Here is a 22,017-nt window from a genome sequence, read left to right as displayed (position 1 = left end):
AGTTCCCCTGAGTTGTACAGGATATATTCTGGTTCACGTTTCTCTTGTGGGGAAAGGAACACCTGGCAGCCAGAGGAGAAGGTCTGGCACAAGAACACACATCATTTCATTTTACCTGGTGCTATCTACTTTACTATCAGCATACAGAGAGGACAGTCACTGGGCTAAACCTCCATTTTTACTGAAGCTTTCTTCTGCTTTTCCTCTCCTCCAAACTTGTTCGTGTCTAATGCTTCACAGAAAAGACCTGGGGCTTGGGAGAATAGTGTGTTGTGAGAATCACAGCATCAGGCCCATAGAGGGGTTTTTTCTTGTGGCTACTAGAAAACCTTCAATAACTTCAAATCAGTACTTTTGTGGTATGTTTCTTTTTTTTGGAAGGAGGGAGGTAAAAATCCTGCTCTTGTTATCTCATATTCCAGGAGTTGAGACTCAATGGGTACTATATTATCCTTTTGGATCTAAATCACTCCCAAAGATTCGAGATGATCTCTGCCTGTCCAGGCACCAGAGTCAATGCCCCAGGGAATTTCTTCATGTCTAAGGGATATGCAGGATGTGTACTCACATGGCCTTGCTGCCTCTCAGCTCCAGCTGTACACACAGTTTTACTTTAGGAACCTGTACCTCCAGTATTGCAATATTTTTTTCAGTCTCTGTCATCAAGAGTTTAAATACAGTTCAGATCCATGTTAGTGGCCCAGCTCCAAACGAGGAGAATTGCTGCAATTCGTTATCTTGACAAATTAACTGGTCTGAGGCAATTCCTTTTGGAGAGAGATACAATCAGCTAACTCTTGAACTCTAGCCTTGCTCCAGTGCTACGGTGTAGTTATGTACCTGCTCAAAAAGCGTCGATACTAAGTCTAAGACTTTCCCACCTGTAAACATAATTCTTGCACTGAGAGCCTCAGTGTCATGCAACTGTGCCTTGCCGTCACTCATGCCACTCTCATACCCCACTGTAGCACAGGATAACAACGCAGACCTCATTTATAAAGGACTCTGACCTCAGCTGATTAAAGAAAAGGCTGTCTGAAGACCAAGGTGGTCTTGTATAGCCCCTAGGGGAGGGTCAGTGCTGGAAACACAGGGTCCTTCTCCAAAACAGCCAGAAAGGCCTGGCACAGAGGGTGTGCCAGGGACTCATCACCAGTTGTTCCATCCTCTGTTTTGAGTTCAGCTTCCTGGTCCAGTGGAAAAAGGCAGCTTTGCTACTCCCAGTCCACCGCGTAGAAAACAGTAGCCCATGCAGATCTGGAACAGAGATTTTCTTTGGAAAAGGGAACATCCTTCTAAAGGTGCTTTAACCCCGAGATTTAGGCTGGAGTTTTTGGTTGCAATCTCTCAGTCCTATAACTGGTGAAAACTGTGTTGCCATCAGGTATGGTCCCTCCCTCCTGATATGGACAGGAGCTGTTTCTCCAGGGAACGCAGAGTGACCTTCAGCCTTGCCCTGGTTTCCCTCACCTCCTGGCCTGGAGTTGCAGCTCCTTTCTGCCTCTTTCTACCAAGCAACAAAAATACATCCACAGCTACACATGATTCTTCCAACCCAATGTGGGCATATGCATTTCTCATCCATTTCCCTACAGAAAGCAAGTCCTTCTGCCCCTCAGCCATAGCTCACCTGTGGGCATCATCTTCCCTTGCACAAGAACTCGCAGGTGCTAAAAGATATCCCTTAAACATTCGTCTGAACCATTCCTTTTGGAAACTCTGTTTGGGATAAAGCTGTCCTGCAGAAAGGCTTGTGTTTGCCTAGAGCCTCTTTGTGTGGACTTGGTGGCTGGGAGTTTCCATGAGCTCCTCTTTGAACTCCAAGCCTTCAGCATCCAAAACATTTAACCTTCAATTTCTTTTCTGCTGTATCAGTTTGGCCAGCTTCCAGCTGGCAGCGTTTATTTGCAGGCTTCCATTTTGCGTCTTGTGTTTGCAGATGTATTTCTCTTTCAATTAACCCCCTGGAATGGTTTTCTTCTCCCCTGAGACTACTTGCCTCAATCTGACCAGCACATCTCCCTGCTCGGGATGCCTGGAGGGCAGAGGCCGGGAGCAGAGACGCTGGGTCCTTGGCCTGGAAGAGCCAGGCAGAGGGTGTGCCCCGTGCACGGGCGTCACGAAGAGCAGCTGAAGGAACACGCAAGTTCGGCAGCGCCTGCTTTGCCCGTTGTGGGTTGGGGCTTGCAATGCCGGAGGCATGTTTGCCTCTGCCGAGTCTCTAGAGCATCACTTACGAATAATCAGGTCTTCCCTGAATGCTTTCGCCGAGATGCTCTGGAGCACACACCCACATTTTCGCCTGCTGCAGCCTTCACCCCAAACAGTGTCTCTGCTCACCAACAGCTTTTGCCCATCTTTCCTTTAGAACAGGTAAGTCTAGATAGTCACTTAAAATGAAAAAAAAAAAAAAAAAGACGTGGTCTGAAGTACCACTTACCAAACAAAGCAAGTGCCCAGTCACCAGGAATGTCCTCCCTCCTGTGCCTGCTGTAATTACTGAACAACAGCAGCCGTAGGTTGCTCATCTCGTGTCTTGGCACTCCAGCTTGTTCACATGCATCAGCAGCCGAGAGAAGAACCACTTGCCTGCTGCCAAGCTTACAAGGCAAACTTCACACGGTTCGGGCAACCCGATAAAATCTAGAGGTGCAAGATCTCTATTGCTGGGGCACTAGTCAAGCCTTTGAAGTGAAAGGGCCTGGAATTGAAGCAAATCCTTGGTTATTTAGTCTCTTTCAGCTGGTGATCCATCACAGTTTGGTACTACCACATCTGGATCACCCTGTAAGACACACCTTTTTTTTTTTAATTAAATAATATTGACACTGCCAGGATAGTTCCTAAGGCACCTGATTACTTAGGCTCCAGGGAGATATAAAATGAACTATTCAGCCTATGTAGTGGTTAACTTTATTTTGTGTATGATTCTAGCAGAGCAAATGAGTAGTAGAGATTGAAATCTCAGCCAGAGTTAGTAAAGACTTGGCATTTCCATACGCAGAAAGTTTTAAAGCCAGGTTTCACTGCAAGCTGCAGAGGACTGCTAAGTGAAATGTAACTGTCTACGCTGAAAAAAGAGAAAGAAAAAAAAAAAAGGAGCTGTTTATAAATGTTAACTACTTCTTTAGTTTTATCACATCAGTTTTATTTTTAATTCTTAAATTTCCTGGCACACCCACTGAAACAGTTTTGCTGCTGCTGTTAATAAGCCTAATATCCAAGTAGTGAAATAATGACATGTTGTGCTACCGTTAAGGTTTGCTTCTACTTAGTAGTGATTGAAGTGCCTTATCTTCTCAGGTATCAAATTGTTAAATTACAACACAAATGGGAGATGGTTTGATTTAATGTACCTTTTCCAGCTCTCTCAGCAGTAACAGCTGTTCTCAATGAGTTTTAAAAGCACTATAAAAATAATATTTTGGTAGTTTATAGTTGTCAAATGAAAACATGTCAGCACTGGGAATTAACAAAACAACACAAAAATAATCTAAAAATAAGAAGCCGTGGAAAACTAGACCCAAAAAAACAGAGAAGTTTAGAGTTATATTTTTACACACACACAGACAAAGATGTGTGATTTCCCTGCAGGAATTTGTTGAAACCAAACAACTTTATTAGCAACTGTTTATTTAGAAAGACATTTTCAGGAAAACAATTGTAGACAGAAAAAAAAGAGCTGACCACACTCAAGGCAGCAATGGAAGTTCGCACTGATTTTGATACCAAAAGAATTTTACCCAGTGGCTTTAGAAATATCTTCATGTAATTTGAGAAAACCTGGAGTAGACTAAAGGTGGAGCAACTTGCTAATGCGTGAGATGATGCTCAATCTCACGCCTCCTGCAGTAGTTATTTGCCTTAAAAGAAACAAACAAACATACCAACCAACCTCATAAAAGCATGAGAGCTTGATTTCAACAGATCAACATAAAAAATTAATATAAAAATAAACATTTTTTAAAAAGTTAATACATACTAAAAGGAGATATTAACAAATTAACGTGGAAATAGCTATTCAGGTTAAAAAAAAAATGTTTAAATGCCTAAAAAAAAAGAAGCGTGATTGTTTGGGTTATTACTAAACTGTTTTACAGTGCTTGCTTTGCCTAACCATTTGCATTTGTTCAGACCTTTGATTTGTTTCTTTCAGAAAAAAATCTACTATTTGCTTCTTTTTTTGATAAAAAGAAGAGCAGTGTGTCTGAAGTCTCAGTGGTTCACTGGGAGTTCATTGGGATACATTTGCAACTCCTGAAGCAAAAAACTGATATTTTATCTTTAGAAGGAGTTACATTTTTTGAACTTATTGAATTTTTCAAAGATCAGCATGAAGAGTTCTGATTAAATGCTTGCTTCAGCGTTTTAAAGGCTTCTTGTGTCCCTGTTGCCTAAGGAGGTCGTACATTACGATTGCTCTGTAAACATCAGATTGTACAGAATTGGCTCTGCATACCATGCCAAGCACACAAAGAAGAAGTCAAATTACTTATCTCTTGCTTATCAACTAGTTTATTTTTCATGCCCAAAAAAGTCTGTATTTTTACAAGAGCAGCTGCTACTTTGTAAATAATTTAATGGCTTCTGTTAAAAAGATCCGTCAATTTTGCAAACAATATTAAAGGAAGATTTTCATTTTACCATTGGATTGCATGTTTTAAAATACGTTTTTTTATACCTGAAAGTCTAGTGGAGGATACTGGAGAATGGCAAGAGCTTCTGATTTGCAGACACAGATCCGAAAGAGAGTAGACACATTTATATAATGACACATATATAAGCAGGAAAGGCGTGAGATCTCATCGCCTGTGTACCGTGTTCAGAGGGCATCCTGCTCATTAAACCATAGGAGAACTTGTAGTAGACTTGTAAAGAAACATATTTGGCTATTTCAGACAGGCGCTATCAGCAAATTATGGAAATGCAGAACGTTCATTCTGCGATTGTGTGTGTACAACATTGTCCTAATATTGATCATGACAAATGGGATTGTAGATTAAGATTTTTACCATAGTTCATATTATTGCATCTGATAAATGACTTCAATGATGAAACAACGTTAGCCGCAATACCAACTCTCAAGTTTTTAAAATTCAAAACCCCAGATCTTAACATGATAAGCAAATACTCAGTTAGAATTAAAACCAGAAAGTTTATTGTGCGATAAGACAAAGTAAAATTCCAGATTACCTGAATATGAAATCTTAGGTGCAACTTGTGATACCTCCAACGCTAGTACAAAGTCAAGTCTTCATTATGCACCAAAGCCAAGCCAGAGCCCTCATCTAGATGTGAGGACCACCACCCTGTCCCACCTCTATGGCGCTATTGCCAAAATCCTTTTCTTTTTAATTAAATGTGGGATATGTTGCCTCTGGTTTGGGAAGGGCTGTGTTGTTTAAACAGTATTCTTTGCACATTTGTTTTTCCTGCTGTAGCTCTTCTCACAGGGAACATAGTCCAATGTCCCACAACAAAAACGTTTATTTCTTTACTCTAGAGCTCATATCTGATGTTTTTGTGGCTTTGAACCACTTCTGGCATCTGATCCTATCTAATGTTCTACTGCGACAGTGCAGCTGTATACCCAGACCAGAATAGGTTAGATCTGCCTATCTTTAGGTCAGTTTCAGATACTTAATTTAGATATGAAAGAGCAAAAAAATCTATTTGCATTCCCATGGATAAGAACCCCTCTCACACCCCAGTTTTGGCCACACGTATGCTTGCATATGACAGACTGCTCTGTTTTCCATGAGGTTCCTATGGGTCCAGTGGCATTATTTAACAAGGTATAGCTGTCCTGCATCAATAGTGCAAAATATCAAAGTTAGTGGCCATGGTTATAATTGCTCATAGTGTTCATTAAAAATATGGCACACGAGGACTGGATACATCCAAATTGTAGCACACTCACATTATAAAATCGCTCGGTCCTACCCAGAGCACATGCATGGGTTACACTGCAGTGACTGACATCAGCGGGCTGTGATTTATTCAGATCTGGTTCTCAGCAGGTACAAGAAAATGCAAATTGTGAGTATGATGGAAACAGATCAAGACAAAGCTGCTCAATCCAATTTTGTTTCCTTTCTCAATGTGCTCTCCTCTCTCAGCATCTCTCAGGGTTTTACATCCTGAAATGCCACTGCTCCTTGGAGCTAGGTCAGCCTCAGGAGTGATGTCTGAGGAGAAGCCATGGACATCATATATTGGTGAAAGTTTGTAACTCTAGGGTTGTAAGTTAAGTAGGCCTTAGACATTACTGAGTAGGTGTAAAGACAAAAAAAGTAATTACATCAGCTTGACTCACACTGTATGTCTTAGCTTTGACATTTAGAAAACTAAAAGGTTTAACGTTTCCCTCCTTAAAGGTAAGACCAAGTGAAGATGGAGGCTTTTCGGGACCAAAGACTCGGTTCACAGGTGGAAGCTTGACAGTGAGAGCTGTCAGTTTGTCCCATGAATGCTGCAGTGGATTTTGCCTAGATGGCAAATTCCTCAATGGGAATTTTATTTAAGCCCTTTCCCAGAGTTCTTCCTGCACATCAAAAGCAGTTTCTCCTGTATCTTTTTAAGTTTTCCATATTGGTCCCCTCCTTCTCTTGGTTGCTCACTCTACAACAGGCTTCAAGAAGAGATCTCCAGAGAAACCGACTTACCTTGCCCTTGAGTTGAGTTTCCTAGACACAGAGCATTGCTCGTACACCTTTTTGCTCCCCTCCTTTTTTTCTTCTTTGGATTTTTTCTTCAAGGTAGAGAAATTGCAGCAGGGCCAGTTTAGCTCCTTTATTTATTGTAAAGTGTTGTGCATGCTTGGAGGTGTCTTGCCCTTGACCGACTTGGCTGTTTCCCCACACATGTTTCTCCACATGTGGGAAATGGCAGCACAGGCAGAGAATATCAGTTACCTGAGAAAGCCAAATTGGTTGCCACACTTCACCCTTTCTCACACCACAGATGCTAATAATATTTAAGTAGCCCAAAGAGTAGAAATGGTCAGCAGCAATAGTACGGCATTAGCTTTTTAGGACTCAGAGGTTCAGAAATGCTCACAAGTAGATTTGCCTTCCTAAGTCAGTGAGCATTCTGGGTCTCCAGCCAAAATGTAAACTAGCAGTATGGTAACGCTCGTGAGAGCATTATATCCTTCACACTGCCCATGGCAACACCATGGGTATCATGCAGATTAGCTTATACAGGAGCTGGGAAGGCAGAGAACAAGGGGAAAAAAATAGGATTTAAAAAAAGCAACATGCAAGAGGGTCTTACAATTTTGAGAAAAAACTTTTAAAGCCTTTCTGTGTAACAGAATTTTTTTTCTTAATGCAAATTCTGCTAGCCTGGGGGTTGATTAATTTTTTTATATATTTTCTTTAAGTCTCACACCTAGAATATGCAATTCTTCTTCTATATTTTTAAGTGGTTCAAGTATTTTCAAAAAATTTCCTTCCCCAAATTGTTCAGACTGGAACTTGGGAATTGGAGGCCCCTTCTTCACCTACTTAAAGACTTCAGGTCTCAATTGTGAACCAAAATATTTTGAAACAAAGCTAAGTAAAATCTTTATTTTTAAAAGAAGGAGCTACACATAGCCTTGTGGGGGAACAGTCCAAATGAGAAGACTTTAATCCACATGGCAACAGTGAAATACTCACACACAGCAGCCTTTAGCAGCCAGCTAGACCTTCTGTAGTTGGCAATTTATAGAAGGCTAACTAAAACCAACACACACTCACTCACTCCCTTCCAAAAACTCTTGGGTGTGTTATTGTTGCCGGTCATTAGCTACTTGGCTGCCTTTTCAAGGTAAAAAGTCAAGAGTGAAAGTTGTCTAAGCGTATAGTTCTCCATTGGATTTGAGCCCTTACAAGATGGAACACCCATGTCTTTATTGACAACTAAGGTAAATAGTTGGCAACTTGATTGGTACTTTTAAATTAAGTAAGCCTGATATCATATCTTGATTCATTTTAACAGAACTTCTGGGGCAGCCAGACAAAGACGACACATCTCGTGAAGGTTTCATTGACCGATCTGAGCACGGCGGAGAGCGTGACCTGCCTGCTCCAGGTCCAGCTGGCAGACCACCGGCGCAGAGCTGCTCCCGCAGGTGAGCAGGGAAGGGCACACACACAACTTGTGTGGCTATCACAAATGTTCCTTAAGGCCAAGGAAAATCCTATATTTCCATAACGGAATATAGAAGGGAGGGCGCAACAATTACCTAAAATACTTTTGAAATGTATGTTTGATATTCTGAACTTTCCTGACAACCTCAGTTGTCACCTACATCATGACTGTAAACACAATAAAACATTAAGACACTAAACACGTGCAAAGAATAACTCAGAAACCAGAAGGACATGGCATGGACACAAAGCAATCTGCAGAAACAGACAGTTTGTGAGCATTTAACATGCACTACCACAACCATTTTCAAATTACACCATTTGGGTGAATGCAGTCTTCCTTGATGAATATGCAGAAGAGAGAAATACAGCAACAGAAATGCAGCAATTTAATGGTTACAAGTGATAAACAGAACTTTTTAAAACCTAACGTGATCTTTGCAGATTTCTGTAAATTCATCAGTAGCCTGGGATCAAAATCCCTGGGATGATCTTTCAAGGGTTCCTTTCTTCCAAAGTTGATTAAAACTTAAAATTTACCTAGCAGGAGAGAAACAACAGCGTTTTTTTCGATGCTTTTTTTGCTAGTGAACCAGCTCACCACTTTGCAACAGATAGGAAATTAGAATGAAGCAGCTCTTCTGAAAGATTAAAAGAGCTTTTATTTCTCTTATTTTTCTTCATGCATTCTTGATAGAAAAGAAACAATTATTTGTTCTCAGTGAGTATGTAGATGTGCTTTTTTTTTTTCTATGCCTACTCCATGTAGGAACATTTTTAGTAAATCTAGTGTGAGTACAATATTGAACTTCCACATTGACAAATGATCCTGACCATTTGTATATGACTGTGCTGAACACTCTTTGTGTGGGAAAGAAACGCATTTCTTTCTCCTTCTGGAAATCTGTATGTTACCTAGTTTTCTGTCTTTACTCACATGAAGAGATTGAACTTTTGCAGTATTAGATCTAATATCCATTATACCAGCTGCACACTGCCAGTGAAATACATAGCCTCCTACAACTTCTAGGATACAGAACACTGTCAAAAGCTTTCAGAGGTACCTAATAGATTTAGAGATGAGGCTTGCTTTTAAAAATGTAGTACGCAATACTTCTGTCTTAACTTCCAGGATGGAGATAGCGCCATATTGGTATGGGTAAGTAATTAAGACAGTAAGATCGTGCTGGCGACTGCGTTGACTACAGAGGACTTTCCAAGTGCTCCAATAAAAGGAGCTCCTTTAACAGAGCACTAGAGAAGAGACTAATCCCAACATGCCTCTAATCCCAAGGTGTAAACACACTATCCTTCCTCCAGCTCACCTTTTCCCTCCTGGAGGTTGCTATGACTCACATATCTCTGGCAGTCCCACGTCTCCCCTTGTCAGGTGTCTGAGGAGAAAGATACAGAGTTCGACTTTACTCCTACTCCCAGGCTCACCAGCTTGACCATTTTTGCCTGTGTCTGCCCAGGTGGGTCACCAGAAGTTGCTGTACCTCACAAGCAATTGCCAGAGCTGCATAAACCGTTGGGATTTCCCAGGGCTTTTGTTTGCCTCTTGCTGTGCTGGTGAGTGTAAAACAAGCTCCCCACCCACACAACCAGCTCCTCCACCTGCCGACACCCAGCGCTTGCAGCTGACCTCCCCCAGGAGCACCCAGAGCTTTTGGCTGTGTTTTGCAGAGCTGTGAAAGAAAACTTCTCCATAGCCACAGCCAACGTGAATGTGAGTTTTAAAGGCACTGTGTGTGACAATGCCAACCAGCTGGGAGGGCCACATGATGAGGGATATGAATCTCCAACAACCTCTTCTCTGTGCTTAAAAAACCCCCACAGATAGTTACAAGTGTGTAACTGTGGGCTATGTTTTGCCTCCAGTTTCACAGTGTTTGTTTTCTATAATATTATCTGCTGCCAAGTCTGCATCAGACTTCTTAATATGAAGAAATTTGCATAAAGAAAGGAAGGATTTGAGTGTTAGGAGCCTACATAAATAGGGACATTCTCAGTTTACAGTCATTACAATGTTTCATCTCACTGACCAAGATTGCAGGATTGTGCTGTAATTATTGGGATGAAATTTACCAAAAATGCCTTAATTTTCAGTCAGCCCTGAATTGGTCAGGCAGTTGGACTAGGTGACCATTGTAGGTACTTTCCAGCTGAAACAGTCCTATTTATTCTATTCTATTCTATTCTATTCTATTCTATTCTATTCTATTCTATTCTATTCTATTCTATTCTATTCTATTCTATTCTATTCTATTCTATTCTATTCTATTCTATACTATACTATACTATACTATACTATACTATTCTATTCTTCTGTTCTGTTCTATACTAGAGATTTGTCTGCCTAATCTGAGACATCAGCAGAGGACATAGTTTATAATGGGTAGATTTATGCAGCGCTTGGGGAATTTTCTTTTAACCGATCCAACATGGGAACCTAAAATCAAATTGTATTTGCTTTCTGCTGCCTCAGTGAATTCACTAAAAAAATGGCAACAACACCTTACTAAAATGCAGTGAAGTTTATTAAATTGCAGTTGTATAGTGCTTGCAGCTGAGTATCTTAGTAAGTTCACAGCAAAATTATTATTCTAACCAGTTTCCCACATCACAAATTCATATCTGACATTTCCACTGTCCATGTCTTCCCAGCCTCCAACCACTACCTGCAGTTTAAAAATCAATAATCAGGACACGTTCTCTTTTCTGTAAAGACCCTTCATTGTTCATTAGCTTGGTCACTTTTTGTTTCATTATTGGCTTTCTCCCTTCCGCATGCTGTTTAATGCTAGTCTTCGGTGTTTATGTATTCTGCTCAACAGTGAGATAAATGTACATCCTGAATCATTTCCTACTTACTTCTTTCCCATCAAGAAAAACTAAAGAAGAAAATTCCATTTTTGTAATAGATTTACTACTGCCATAACCCCATGCACAATACAGCCTCCTCTCTTGGCCAATTCACTTCAGCCATGCTTTATAGAATGTCCTGAGTTGGAAGGGACCCACCAAGGATCATAGAGTCTAACTCCTGTCCCTACATATGACAGCCCCACAGTTCACACCATGAAATCCATGAGATATTGGCTCTGAAGACTAGATTTGTAGTTTAGGGGGTCAAGGTTAGCCTATAGCTTTTGTTGGCTTCATACCGTGACTTCCTACAGCAAACGTCCTTGCTGGTGATGTGACAAGAGTCAGCTCAGATCTGGACTCTTTCTTCTTTCCCAGTGTCTTTTTTTCCATCTGCCTTGGCTTTATGTCTTTGTACCAGGTAGTCACACCAAAACCATGAAATCAATTGACCTGTGTTTCTAACACTACCACCTCTGTCAGACCCAGATACTGTCCCAAATCCATATCTCACCCCAGTTTTTGGAAGCTCTTCTCCTGCATATGCCCAGACTTCTTTCTTTCCTGCATTTAAACTTTGACAGAACCTTTGTTTTGGGACAGCTGAGGAATATCTCATGAACTACACCTAGGCCCTGTGAAGACTAGCAGAGGTCATTTCTGTTTAACTTACTTAATAAACCTTGTTACTGATGCCCTTCAAGGAGCCTAACATCTTCAGATGTGTAACAGAAGCCCAGTTTTCAGGCTGCATGATTAACAAATCACTTTGTTTAACTCTTCAAATCATATCATCTCCTTTGCCTAACAAGGAAAGCCGTAGGCTGGGATAGAGATGGGGACAGAAAAGGCTGAAACCAAAATGATCATTTATAAAATAGTCCCAAGGGTTTATTTCTTTGAGAATTTATGCTAAGCAAAGTCTGTCTTCCTTTCTTGCCTTAACAGTCAGAAAACAGAGAACTTTGTTTGAGACTAAAGTATGTTTTACAGAGAAAGGAAATTGGCTTAACTGCATGACATTTTGGTAGCAGTAGTGTTGCTATCAGTGGAGAACTGGAATCAACTTTCCAAACCTTGCAAACACGCAGAGTAAGTTATGGGCAGTAAAGATTTCATGACAAAGCTTCAGATAGAGCCATTTTATTTGATGCATGTTTTCTTTCACCGTAACATTAACAGGACAGTTAAATGCCACCAAAAATGCACAGTCCAGTGAATAATTTTACAAGACAGAGCTCTCATCTCTGGCTTACATTTGCGTTTGACCATTGTCATTCTCTCCTTCCAAGTGTTGGATGTGTTATGCCTAGCAGTTCTTGTCCTGTCATTATTCTTGTTATCTGTGTATGTAAACATGTTGACCAGCGTAACCCTTTTGCTGCTCATAAATGAGGAAAATATTTTCAGGAGGTATGGACACTGTTGTTCAGAGGACTGAGGTAGCATACTGATCCTCTCGGCAACATGGTAGAGGAACTGACTGACCCCCTGTGGGACAGCTGATTTCTGGATGAGCCAACTAGTGAGTGCCTGTGACCGTGCCAAGATCTGGCACACAAGAGTCAGCACGGAGCTGCAGCTGCGGTCACTGCTCTGCCATCGACACTGAGAACTGCGGTGTGGGATTCCTCCCCATCACTCTGTCATTCTGTTTCTCTGTTTCCTTACCATAATGCATTTTGGGTTTAAATATCTTGCATTTGCTGGTAGTGTCAGGATGTGTGTTGAGCTGGGTTACGGGTTTTTTTTGGCTTATTATCCATCTACTTTGTCCCCTTCCCCCAAACCAGAACTACTCCTATTTTATTTAGGATATCTCTTATTTTAATACAAGTTGTAAGGATAGAAGGCAAAAGTATACATCACCACAGTGATATTTATCATAAAACTTTCTGTTGCTTATGCACTTAAAATTACACAGATTTCTATGGCTCTGCGAGGTTTTTATTCAAGCTCAGAAGAATTTGTATATTTTGAATCTATGGCATCACTGATCAAACCTCAGGAAGCATTAAGAGAAAACTGCATGACAATCTTTCATATCTGTATATGTTAGTTATTAAATCAGTATTAGGAGTGAGAGAATTAGAGTTATCCCACTGCATGCCCTTCTGTGTGTCATTTTAAAAAGCTACAACAAAACAAAAAGAAGCAAACAAACAAACAAGGCACCAAAACATTAAACAGATTTCTTACTCTTTACTCCATTGTTTCATGCAATTAAACCAATTAAACATTCACCACTGTAATGGCACTTCTCTTTGTTCTTTCACTGTCAATCAATTTTTCAAAAGTCCTCTTTAACCAGGAAGCCAACCTGGACTTAAAATAGAAGGAATATAGGCTGAGAAATACGGTCTGCTACAAGTCCACATGTAATCCTACAAGCTGCTCTATCTGTCCTAGCAATTTTCGGTTCCAAAGTAACTCTATTAAGAGGTGTGCTGTGGGGATGTGGCGATGTAGTGTAGGAAATTCGCTGTGGAGGTGGGATCCAGCAGCTCAGCAGTGCTAATCCTGCCCAGTTTCTGCGGCTTCCCTTCTCATTATTTGCTGTTGTTCAGCCCCGGTGAAGGCAACAGGAGCTTCACATGCATCGGGAACGTGACGGAAGGCAAATACACGTGGCTTTGCATGAAGTTGCCTTCTCAATTTCTACATCTGTAAAACTGAGATAATACATTACCAATTTCAAAGGGGTGTTGGGCAAATTAATTAGTCAACATGTGTTGAAAATACAAAATTAACTCTTATTACCCCATAAGTACTCGAGATGTATCAAGGTGCGCTCTATGGCCTCTTGATTACAAATAAAGATCCTCTTGATTAAATTAGATTGCCAACATATTACTGCATTAGCTCACTTGAAGAAAGAAAAGTTTGAAAAAGCAATTTGGCTTCGTCACATGAGCAGCGTGTATACTTAATGGAAATTTTTCCAGCATTCACGAAACAAAGAAAAATCAATAAAATGTCTGCCAACTGTTCCACTGAAAACATTTTATAATCTATAGCGCTGAGAATCCGGAGCCAAGATAAACCAGCATTGCTGACAGAAAATACTGACAATTATTTTACATTGATTCAACTTGGCCCAGCCCAAACTGACCTTGTTTATTCATCTCAGTCTCTTAATTTATATTAACTTGGCATAAAAATGGGACATGTGGCATGGGGGCTGAAGACCCATTTCTGTATCTTATACTCAGATAAATGTAGCACATTGAGTACTTCCAGTGCCTTGAGCTCTTAGGTAGATTTATATGCATTAGACAGAACTGGTTAAGTTCCTTTTATCCCCGCTGGGCTTTTCATGTGTGTTGACTGTAAAACTAGAAGCTCGGTAGAGGTAACATCTTCTTCTAAGCTTTTGGATATACATGAAATCCTCCCAGTACTGGTCAATTTTAAAGACACGTCCAAAGAGGATGGAGGGTTTTAAGCTCTTTTAAAACATAAAAATAGAAGGTTTATGGCAATTTGGCAGCCAAAAAAGCAATTTGCAGGTCTCGGCGGAATCCGAGGCTGTGTGTAAGAAAGCTGATCAAAACACTACGAAGGGAGATAATGGGGTCGAAGAGCAGAAGAATCCCTCCATTTTTGCAACCAGCATAATCTGGTCTGCAATGAAGTTTCTTAGTTTCTTTTGCTGAACCAATAAAGCTTAGCATGATGGGAGAGTTGCATTACTGCAGCTTAAAAATGTCTCAGGAAAGATGATGAGGAGAGTTGCTTTTAGTTGCTTTACAGATGCCCAGCTGCTTGCATAGCTATCACCCAACCAGCAGCGTGAAGACAAAGGCACAGGCAAAATCTGAGCTTTTACTCTAATTATTTATGTTCCCATCAGTAATAAAGTGGTTTTTTATGCCTGGAATATATTATTTGTAATATCAAAGCTGAGTGAGATTTTGCACTCTGGCAGTTAACAAATTGGGTGCCACACAAAAGCATTCATATTTTCATTCTCACAGCTACACTGTTGTTGTATCTGAAAGCCACCCTCGAGTAAAACACTACTTCAGCCAAACATGACAATGTACACAGAGGGAGAAAAGTCACTCGAATGTGGAGGAATCCTCCAAAGGGGTTCCCAGTTGACCTGGCTTTAGACGTTTAGTTTATTTGCTCTGTTCAGCTCATTCTTGCTAAAGGAAATGCTCCCTCAGACTTCGCCGGGCACTTGGCAGTTTGCGGATGGCAGGAGAAGCAGCGAGCTGGCAAGCCAAGATAACACAAGATAACCACCAAATTTCCAGTTCAACTGCCTTGTGAATGGATTGCCTTTCCACTTGCCTATATAAGCAGAGATTAATGATGACTGAAGAAACCAAGACTAGCAAAACCAAAAAAAAAAAAAAATCCATCTGCATTTTCCGTAACAAATAGCTTATGTTTTCCTCCCTGCAGCACTTTTGCAACTTGGATTTCAGTGATGGAAGTGGTGTGGGGACAGGGTTTAACTGCGAAAATCTCAGAAAATCAGTGCTGCCTTTCGGGTCAGGCATCCTTCTCTCCCAGCATCCACCTGACCACCTCTGCGCCAGGCTGCCACAGTGCCAGGCGCCTGCTACATGTGTCCCACATACCCAACCTGTCCTGCTTAACAAAACTTTGATTGTTGGAAAAAACACCAACTTTACTACGGCATCTTTGAATGACGGGATGGTGCTGAAGTGACTGCATGGGCACATGAGTGATCCTGGTGACACCCAGTCAACAAACATACTGGCATCTGATAAAAAACGAGCTGCAGTTTGTAGCCAGGGAGTTACACAGGCTGCTGTGTGCTTGTAAAGACAGAAAACAAACAAAACCGCTTTACTCTGCTGTGCAGCATCTCCTTAGCTCTTCAGTCCTTGCTCACTCCCCTCCTGTCACTTCTGTTCTGTTTTCAAAGACCCACTGGCTGCAGACAGGCAGAGGACACTGAGCGTAAGCCTGGAGTGAATGACCACACTACCTCCCCAGTGGAGAAACCCTTTTCTGGCAGCCACGAAGGTAAGCGAACGAGTTGCTTTCAAATACATACAAGAGGCTGGAGCTAGAAATCATGGTGATTGATATCTTGAAAAAGAACTTGGATCCAGGAAGAGAAATATGGCAGTGGAATTGCAGCATGAGCTTGGTTTGTGTATACCTAGCAGGGAGAGGCAGGAGGACTCCACTACTGGCTCTCACGACATAGAATAAATCAACTAATCATTATGCATCTCCTTATCTTGAAGGTCTATTCACAGTTTAACAAAACCGGACAAAGTGTTTATTAGTTTTCGTAATTGTTACTGTATTATTTGGTGTGTAGTGACCAGGTCCTCCAGCATCAGAGCTTCACCAGTTACGTGGCTTGTGAAGCAGCGTTTTGCACTAACTCTGCAGGGGGTTCTGAAGCAAACAGACACAGCCAGCTTGCTTTGGCAGCGTTTGGTATCTCTGTCATAGCATATTCAACAGTATAATAGAGGAGTAGTCCAGCACAAGAAAGTAATAGTGAAAGAGTCATGCTGTAAAGTCAGACAGGCAGGGATATGTAAGAGTATTTGCACAAAGGGTGAGATGAGGATTTTTATCTTCTGCCTTTGTCTGGGTGTCCCGTCTCTCTACTGACAGGTGTGTAGGAACAGAGCCACGCTCCAGGCGCACTGACATGGAAAGTCAAGGCATAACTGTGGTTCCACTGAAATAGATAGTTTCAAACAAGCCAGCTACAGCTGCGTTCCCACCTTACGGTGCGGCTGAACCAGCAGCTTCCCACCATCAAAACAGGAAGGTCCTGCTTCCCCCTCATGAGCTGCTTCCACCCACACTCACAGGATCACACAGGGGACTGCCAGCGTATTAACCCAACCAAAAAAGTTATTTATTTGCTTTCCTGTGGGCTTTCATCTATCCCCTGAGCCCAAGTGCCTTGCCTGGGGATCAGAGGACACCACAGACAGCACCAAGTGAGGGGCAGAAGCACATTGCCTGCAGCAGGACTTCTTTTTGATGTTGGCAGCTGTTAATTTTGGCTCAAGCTGTAACATGAAGATCCATCTTCCAGCACCTCCAGCAGCAACCTGACAGCACATGGGCTGCAAAACCCTCCTGAGACACAGGACAAGCACAGAGGGAGACAGCCTGAACCCACAGCTGCCTTGGCATGGGTAGAGAGGTGTCCTGCAGTCCCAGCTCTGTTGCAGTGCCTGCGTCCCACTCCTGCAACAGCTCCCCACCGAGTTGGGATGATGAGGGAACCTCAATCCGTCGCTGGCCTCACATCTCCATACTGCCCTATCTGCAAAAATCACAGTTGCTTTGGTGTAGCATTTGAGGGAATATACATCTCCTACATGTATGAACTTGTGTAAGCAATATATTAAATATTTTAATTCATCCATTGAAGAACAGGATATAAAGTAGCTGTGTCCTATCAAAAAAGTGAAAGAGTTACCTAATACCGTACCCTTGTTTGTTTGGGTTTTTCAGCGAGTTCAATGGAATGTAAATAACGTGGTGATCTTCTTTTTTCCCCCCCCTTTTTTTTAAGGAAATTTGAGACCAGTTCCTACAGAGCAGGTAACACATTTATGAAATATGTTTTTATTTCTACTTATTATTATTTACTCTATTTTGCAGCTTCCTGAAACTCCCATAGCCTGTCCCTGCAAGCTGTCTGCCTGCAGGGCTCTTACTGAGATTGGTAGAAATCCTCCTATACCACACTGCTAGAGCAGGGCTTCGTCTGAAGCTTTGAATTTAGTACAGTGCATAAAATCGAAAATTATTATTATCCGATGCCTGTTGGTTGTTACCTAAGAACTTATTGTCCTCCATCCATGTTTATCTGACATGAACTAGCTGGTGCTCCTATCAGTGCTTTCACGAGCAAGACCACAGTAGAGGGGAGTGAAATGCTACCCTATGGTTTCATGATCGCTTTAAGCTGATTTAATGGCAAGATGCTGCCAAAAAAGGTGAACTGGCCTTCCCCCCGCACCCCATTCAGCCTCCAGTCCCATGTCTGCACTCTTCCAGATGGCGAGAAGCTCACTGGGGCAGGAGAGGAGGAGAAGAGCTCCATGTGGGCAGGGAGACCCTACCCCATCCCCCGAATCCTTCAGCTACCCCCATCTCCAGTGGGAATATTCCCTCCCGGCCTGGTTTGGTGCCCCAGGTGGTTGGGTGGCAGTGGGGGTACGTATAGAGCAACATACATAGGGTGATCCTGTCTTCAGAGCTGATGAGTCAGCAGCGTGCAGCACCTATGCACTCCTTGTGTTCTACTTTAAAGGAAAAACTAACATAAAAGAAAAGCTGTCTCATGGCAGCATGGATGAAGGCACAGGAGTGCCTTTATTTTAACCTCCTCCCAATTATGGTTCTTGTTGAAACTTTTATTTTTGAGGCCCAAGTGTTCAAAGCTTGGCCTCAGTACAAACAGATCATTGAAAAAAAAAAAAAAGGAAACACTTCAACCTCCCAGCAGAGCAGGATGGCAATTATTTATTTCTTTTATTGCAAAACTATCCCGTGCCAAGTAAAATCGTGCTCTAAGAGCTGTTCTACCAGTCCCAAAGCACTGCAGAACAACACGTGCTGGCCCCACCTCAGCAGCCTCCCGTGGGCCCCTGCACATTTTCACTGGGTAGAGGATGGGGAAAGGCTGGGGAGCAGGTGACAGAGTTCACCGGTCCAGGGTCATGCTGGTGAGAAATCCCCGTACTCAAGGGATGTTACCGGTGGCCTTTTGATGGCTTTGGTAGCCTCAGGATACAGAGTAAAGTCAAATATAGCAGCAGTGACCGTCTGGATGCATTGGTGGGATTCCTGGGTTTGCAGCTGGGTTATCCACAGCTTCTTCCCTGAGCAGTGTGTAAAATGCTCCTTGCCCTCACGTAAGCAGTTGAATTAATAAACTGAGAAGTTTATCTGGAAGCTCTGCACTATCACAATAAAATCCACGAGTGCAAATGTAAAGGCTATATAATAAGAGTGATATAAAGAAGAAAGCTTTGCCATCACATCATTAAGGACTTACACAAGGGAGCAGTTAAAGTATCCTTTGGTTCAAAAAAAGTTACTGCAGCTGAGCAATCACAATTGCTAAAAGCTGGTGGGTCTCAGTGTGACCTCTGCGACCCCGGTGGAGGTGCTCTGGTTTCACCACACATCACCGACCTGCTTGTGCACAGGAAAACAGGGCATCTTCAGCCCTGCAGAGCTGCTCTGCCTTTCACAGGACCAAGGGAAGGGAGACAGCATCTGTGACAGGTGCTTGGGCTGCAGAGGGAAACGACTCCCTGAGTAAGGGGGACCCTATTTGTGCACACCAGGTTGCTCAGAGTAGAAAAGCCATCCGAGCAACGTAGAATCATAGAATGTCCTGAGTTGGAAGAATCCCACAAGGACCATCGAGTCCTCACACCATGTGTCTGAGGGCATTGTCTAGTCTCTTCTTAAATACTGCCAACACTAACTTTGCACTTCTGGGAGCACATTTCCAACACTGTTCTGTCCTGACTTTTAATGGCATGTGGAAATTCAGAAATCTTGCACCAGCACCCAGCAAATCAGAACAGTTGCTTTGTGGCTGGACTGACCTCTGGCTTTAGTTCAACCCATCCCAAATCCAACCCAAACCCAACAGCAGCAGCAGCTCTACACTCAGACACCATCACCAGCCCTGCTGCATCAGTGCCAGCATTTGACAGACAGCCCACCCCCGAGATCTTGCTTTCACCCTCCTGCTCCCCACACGCTGGCGTCCTTCCACCTCCACTTCCCGCACATTGCTTCAGAGGGAGCCCTCACAATGCTGGGCTCAGTGCCACGCAAGGGGAGCACACCCAAAACCCAGCCCTTCTTGCACAGTCAATTCTGCAGGAAGATCTCTGCAGTTGTGTGATGGATGATTTGCTTTGTCCCCTTTTGCCGGTTCATTGGCAAAGAGCTGGAGCCAGAACTGACCTATTTCCAGTGCAAATGGCCACAGAAGCCTTGGAAGGGACATATCCAACATGGAATCTGTCTTTTGTAGGTACATCATAAAGCACTCATCCTCACTTGCTGCCACTCTCAGCTATGAGGAAGCTTCTCCTCCCTGAAACTGGAAAGATCATGCAACAAAATGTTCCCAGTCACCTGCCAGAGCATCTGGCTGTCACACAGCCAGGCAACACTCAAGCAGTTGAACAAGATTTGTTTCTAGAGGAAAGCCTTAGTTCTACAGCATACAAGAGATGTCTCGGAAGCAAGACCGTGCTATTGCAGGAGCCACCCGCCTTCACCCCAGCAGTGGCAGTGGCTTTGCCCTACCACAGGGCATGTGTGTCCCCACTGCAGCCCCTTGGTGCGTGGGTGATGATGGGTGAGGGCTGCTTTGGGACCAGCAGTGGCCAGAAGATCCCATCACTGGGAACAAAGATGGGGATGACCTAGGCAGTTAACAGAGGAGTGAGGATAAGCTGCAGTTTTTCTTGCCCTATGCATGGCTCGGATGGGTACGGCTCTTCAAGCAACGGGGGAGAAGTAAATGAAAAGTGAGCATCCCATATGCAGTGTTTGGTGGGATCAGGGTTTGATGTTCATAATCAGTCCTGATCTCCAGGAAAGGCTGGAGATAGGATGGGGGTGGCCTTGAGAGCCACACTGTTTGAGACCCAGCTTACTCTTGCTGCTTTGAGCAGGGGTTGGGCCAGATGATCTTCAGGTAGAACCTCCTGGCCTGTGTTATTCTGTGATTTGATAATCTTGAGAAAACTATATAGGTCAGTTCAAAGAGTTTCCATTTAGTAGCACCCAGTAAGAGTCCTCCAAACACCTTGGTTGTCAACCTCGGAAAAAATTAAACCCTTTGGAAAATGTGCAACTTAGCTGCTCTGCCGTTTCTGGACTGGAGATGGGTCTTATTTATGGTAATTTGAGATACTGAAGTCAATGGTGCCTTATGGCTATCAAATGGTTGGTTTAATATAATATCACTCAACTAAATACCTATCAGCCATAAAGGTTTTGTATTATGCTATCCAAGGGAAATAAGGTGTTTCCAGTGAAAGGGAGCAGTACCTACGGATCCTAAGAACAGGCATGTCCTTCTACATAGCCATTCCTGCAGCCTGGAATTAGGCAGTCTGCACCTGAAAAAAAGAGGTGTTTAAAGTAATTCCCTGTGGCTCCTTCATTTATTCTTCCCTCTCCCACTCTCCTCCTTACCTACCTTCATCATACCCTTGAAAATAATCCCCAGGAGAAAAAGCATAGCCTCCTGGGAGCAATACAGCAGCATGGTGAGGAGGTTTCTCTGTATTTCCCACTCCAGGAGACTAAAGGGATCCTCCATTCTGTCTCAGACCTGGGGAGATGGAGCAAACCACTGCCTCCATCCTGCTATCCCTGCAGGTCTGAGATGGCTTAGTGGCTTTTCAATTACAGGGTGTGCCTTCCCATACCACTCCTCCCTTCACCTGCCAGAGCAGGACCACATCATTTCCATGCAAAGCCCCAAGATCTGAACTCTCCAGGGCACAAGTAGATGCTCTCCTGTCAGGATATTCGTGTTTTCCTTCTCTGGATGACTAGGTGCTCATTACCATAGGCAGCAGCACCACAATGCTGGCTTCCCCTGTTCCTGGACAGCCCTCTTCCTGTGCTATGAAATCCAACTCTTGTTAAATTATTACAGCTTCTTTTATTGCCAGGGTGCTACATCAGAAAAGATGCAGATATCTAAAGAGGGTTCCAGTTGTTATTGCTCTTCAGCCTTTGATTAACATTAAACACCTCTACAAACTTGGTGCCACATCACAGACTTCCCACACAACACCAGCAAGTCTGCTTCATGTGACCAGAGAGGTTTGCGAGTAGTTTGTTTTTTTTTTTTTAAAGTGGTTTTAAAACAAGCAACTAGATAAGTCTGCAGAGCTGAATTCTTGTTAACCTTTCCACAGACAAAGGCACAAATCAGAAAACCCAGGTCAGATAACCTATCTGATGCTCTCAGGACCCCGAGCCTTGAACAAGGACCTTCCTA

General features: G+C 42.8%; 1 protein-coding gene across 44 annotated transcripts in view; it reads left to right on the top strand.

Moving 5' to 3' along the window:
* The window catches only part of WDPCP (WD repeat containing planar cell polarity effector), a 156,617-nt gene that overhangs the window by 131,834 nt on the left and 2,766 nt on the right, over positions 1-22,017 (top strand). For 24 of the 44 annotated variants that reach the window (XR_002415032.2, XM_065059218.1, XM_065059209.1 and 21 more), the window contains 2 exons: positions 7,984-8,116; positions 15,907-16,007. Coding sequence is in view for 38 of the 44 variants with exons in the window: in XM_065059218.1 (XP_064915290.1) it covers positions 7,984-8,116; positions 15,907-16,007 (234 nt within the window). In the remaining 6 variants the exon portion in view is untranslated. The other 20 variants (XR_010471748.1, XR_002415031.2, XM_065059224.1 and 17 more) reach the window with 5 other exon arrangements.

The sequence above is a fragment of the Columba livia genome, chromosome 3 (genome assembly GCF_036013475.1).
Source record: "Columba livia isolate bColLiv1 breed racing homer chromosome 3, bColLiv1.pat.W.v2, whole genome shotgun sequence".
NCBI lineage: Eukaryota > Metazoa > Chordata > Aves > Columbiformes > Columbidae > Columba > Columba livia.
The sequence above is the reverse complement of the archived record's forward strand: the minus strand, read 5'-3'. Positions and strand labels throughout refer to the sequence as shown.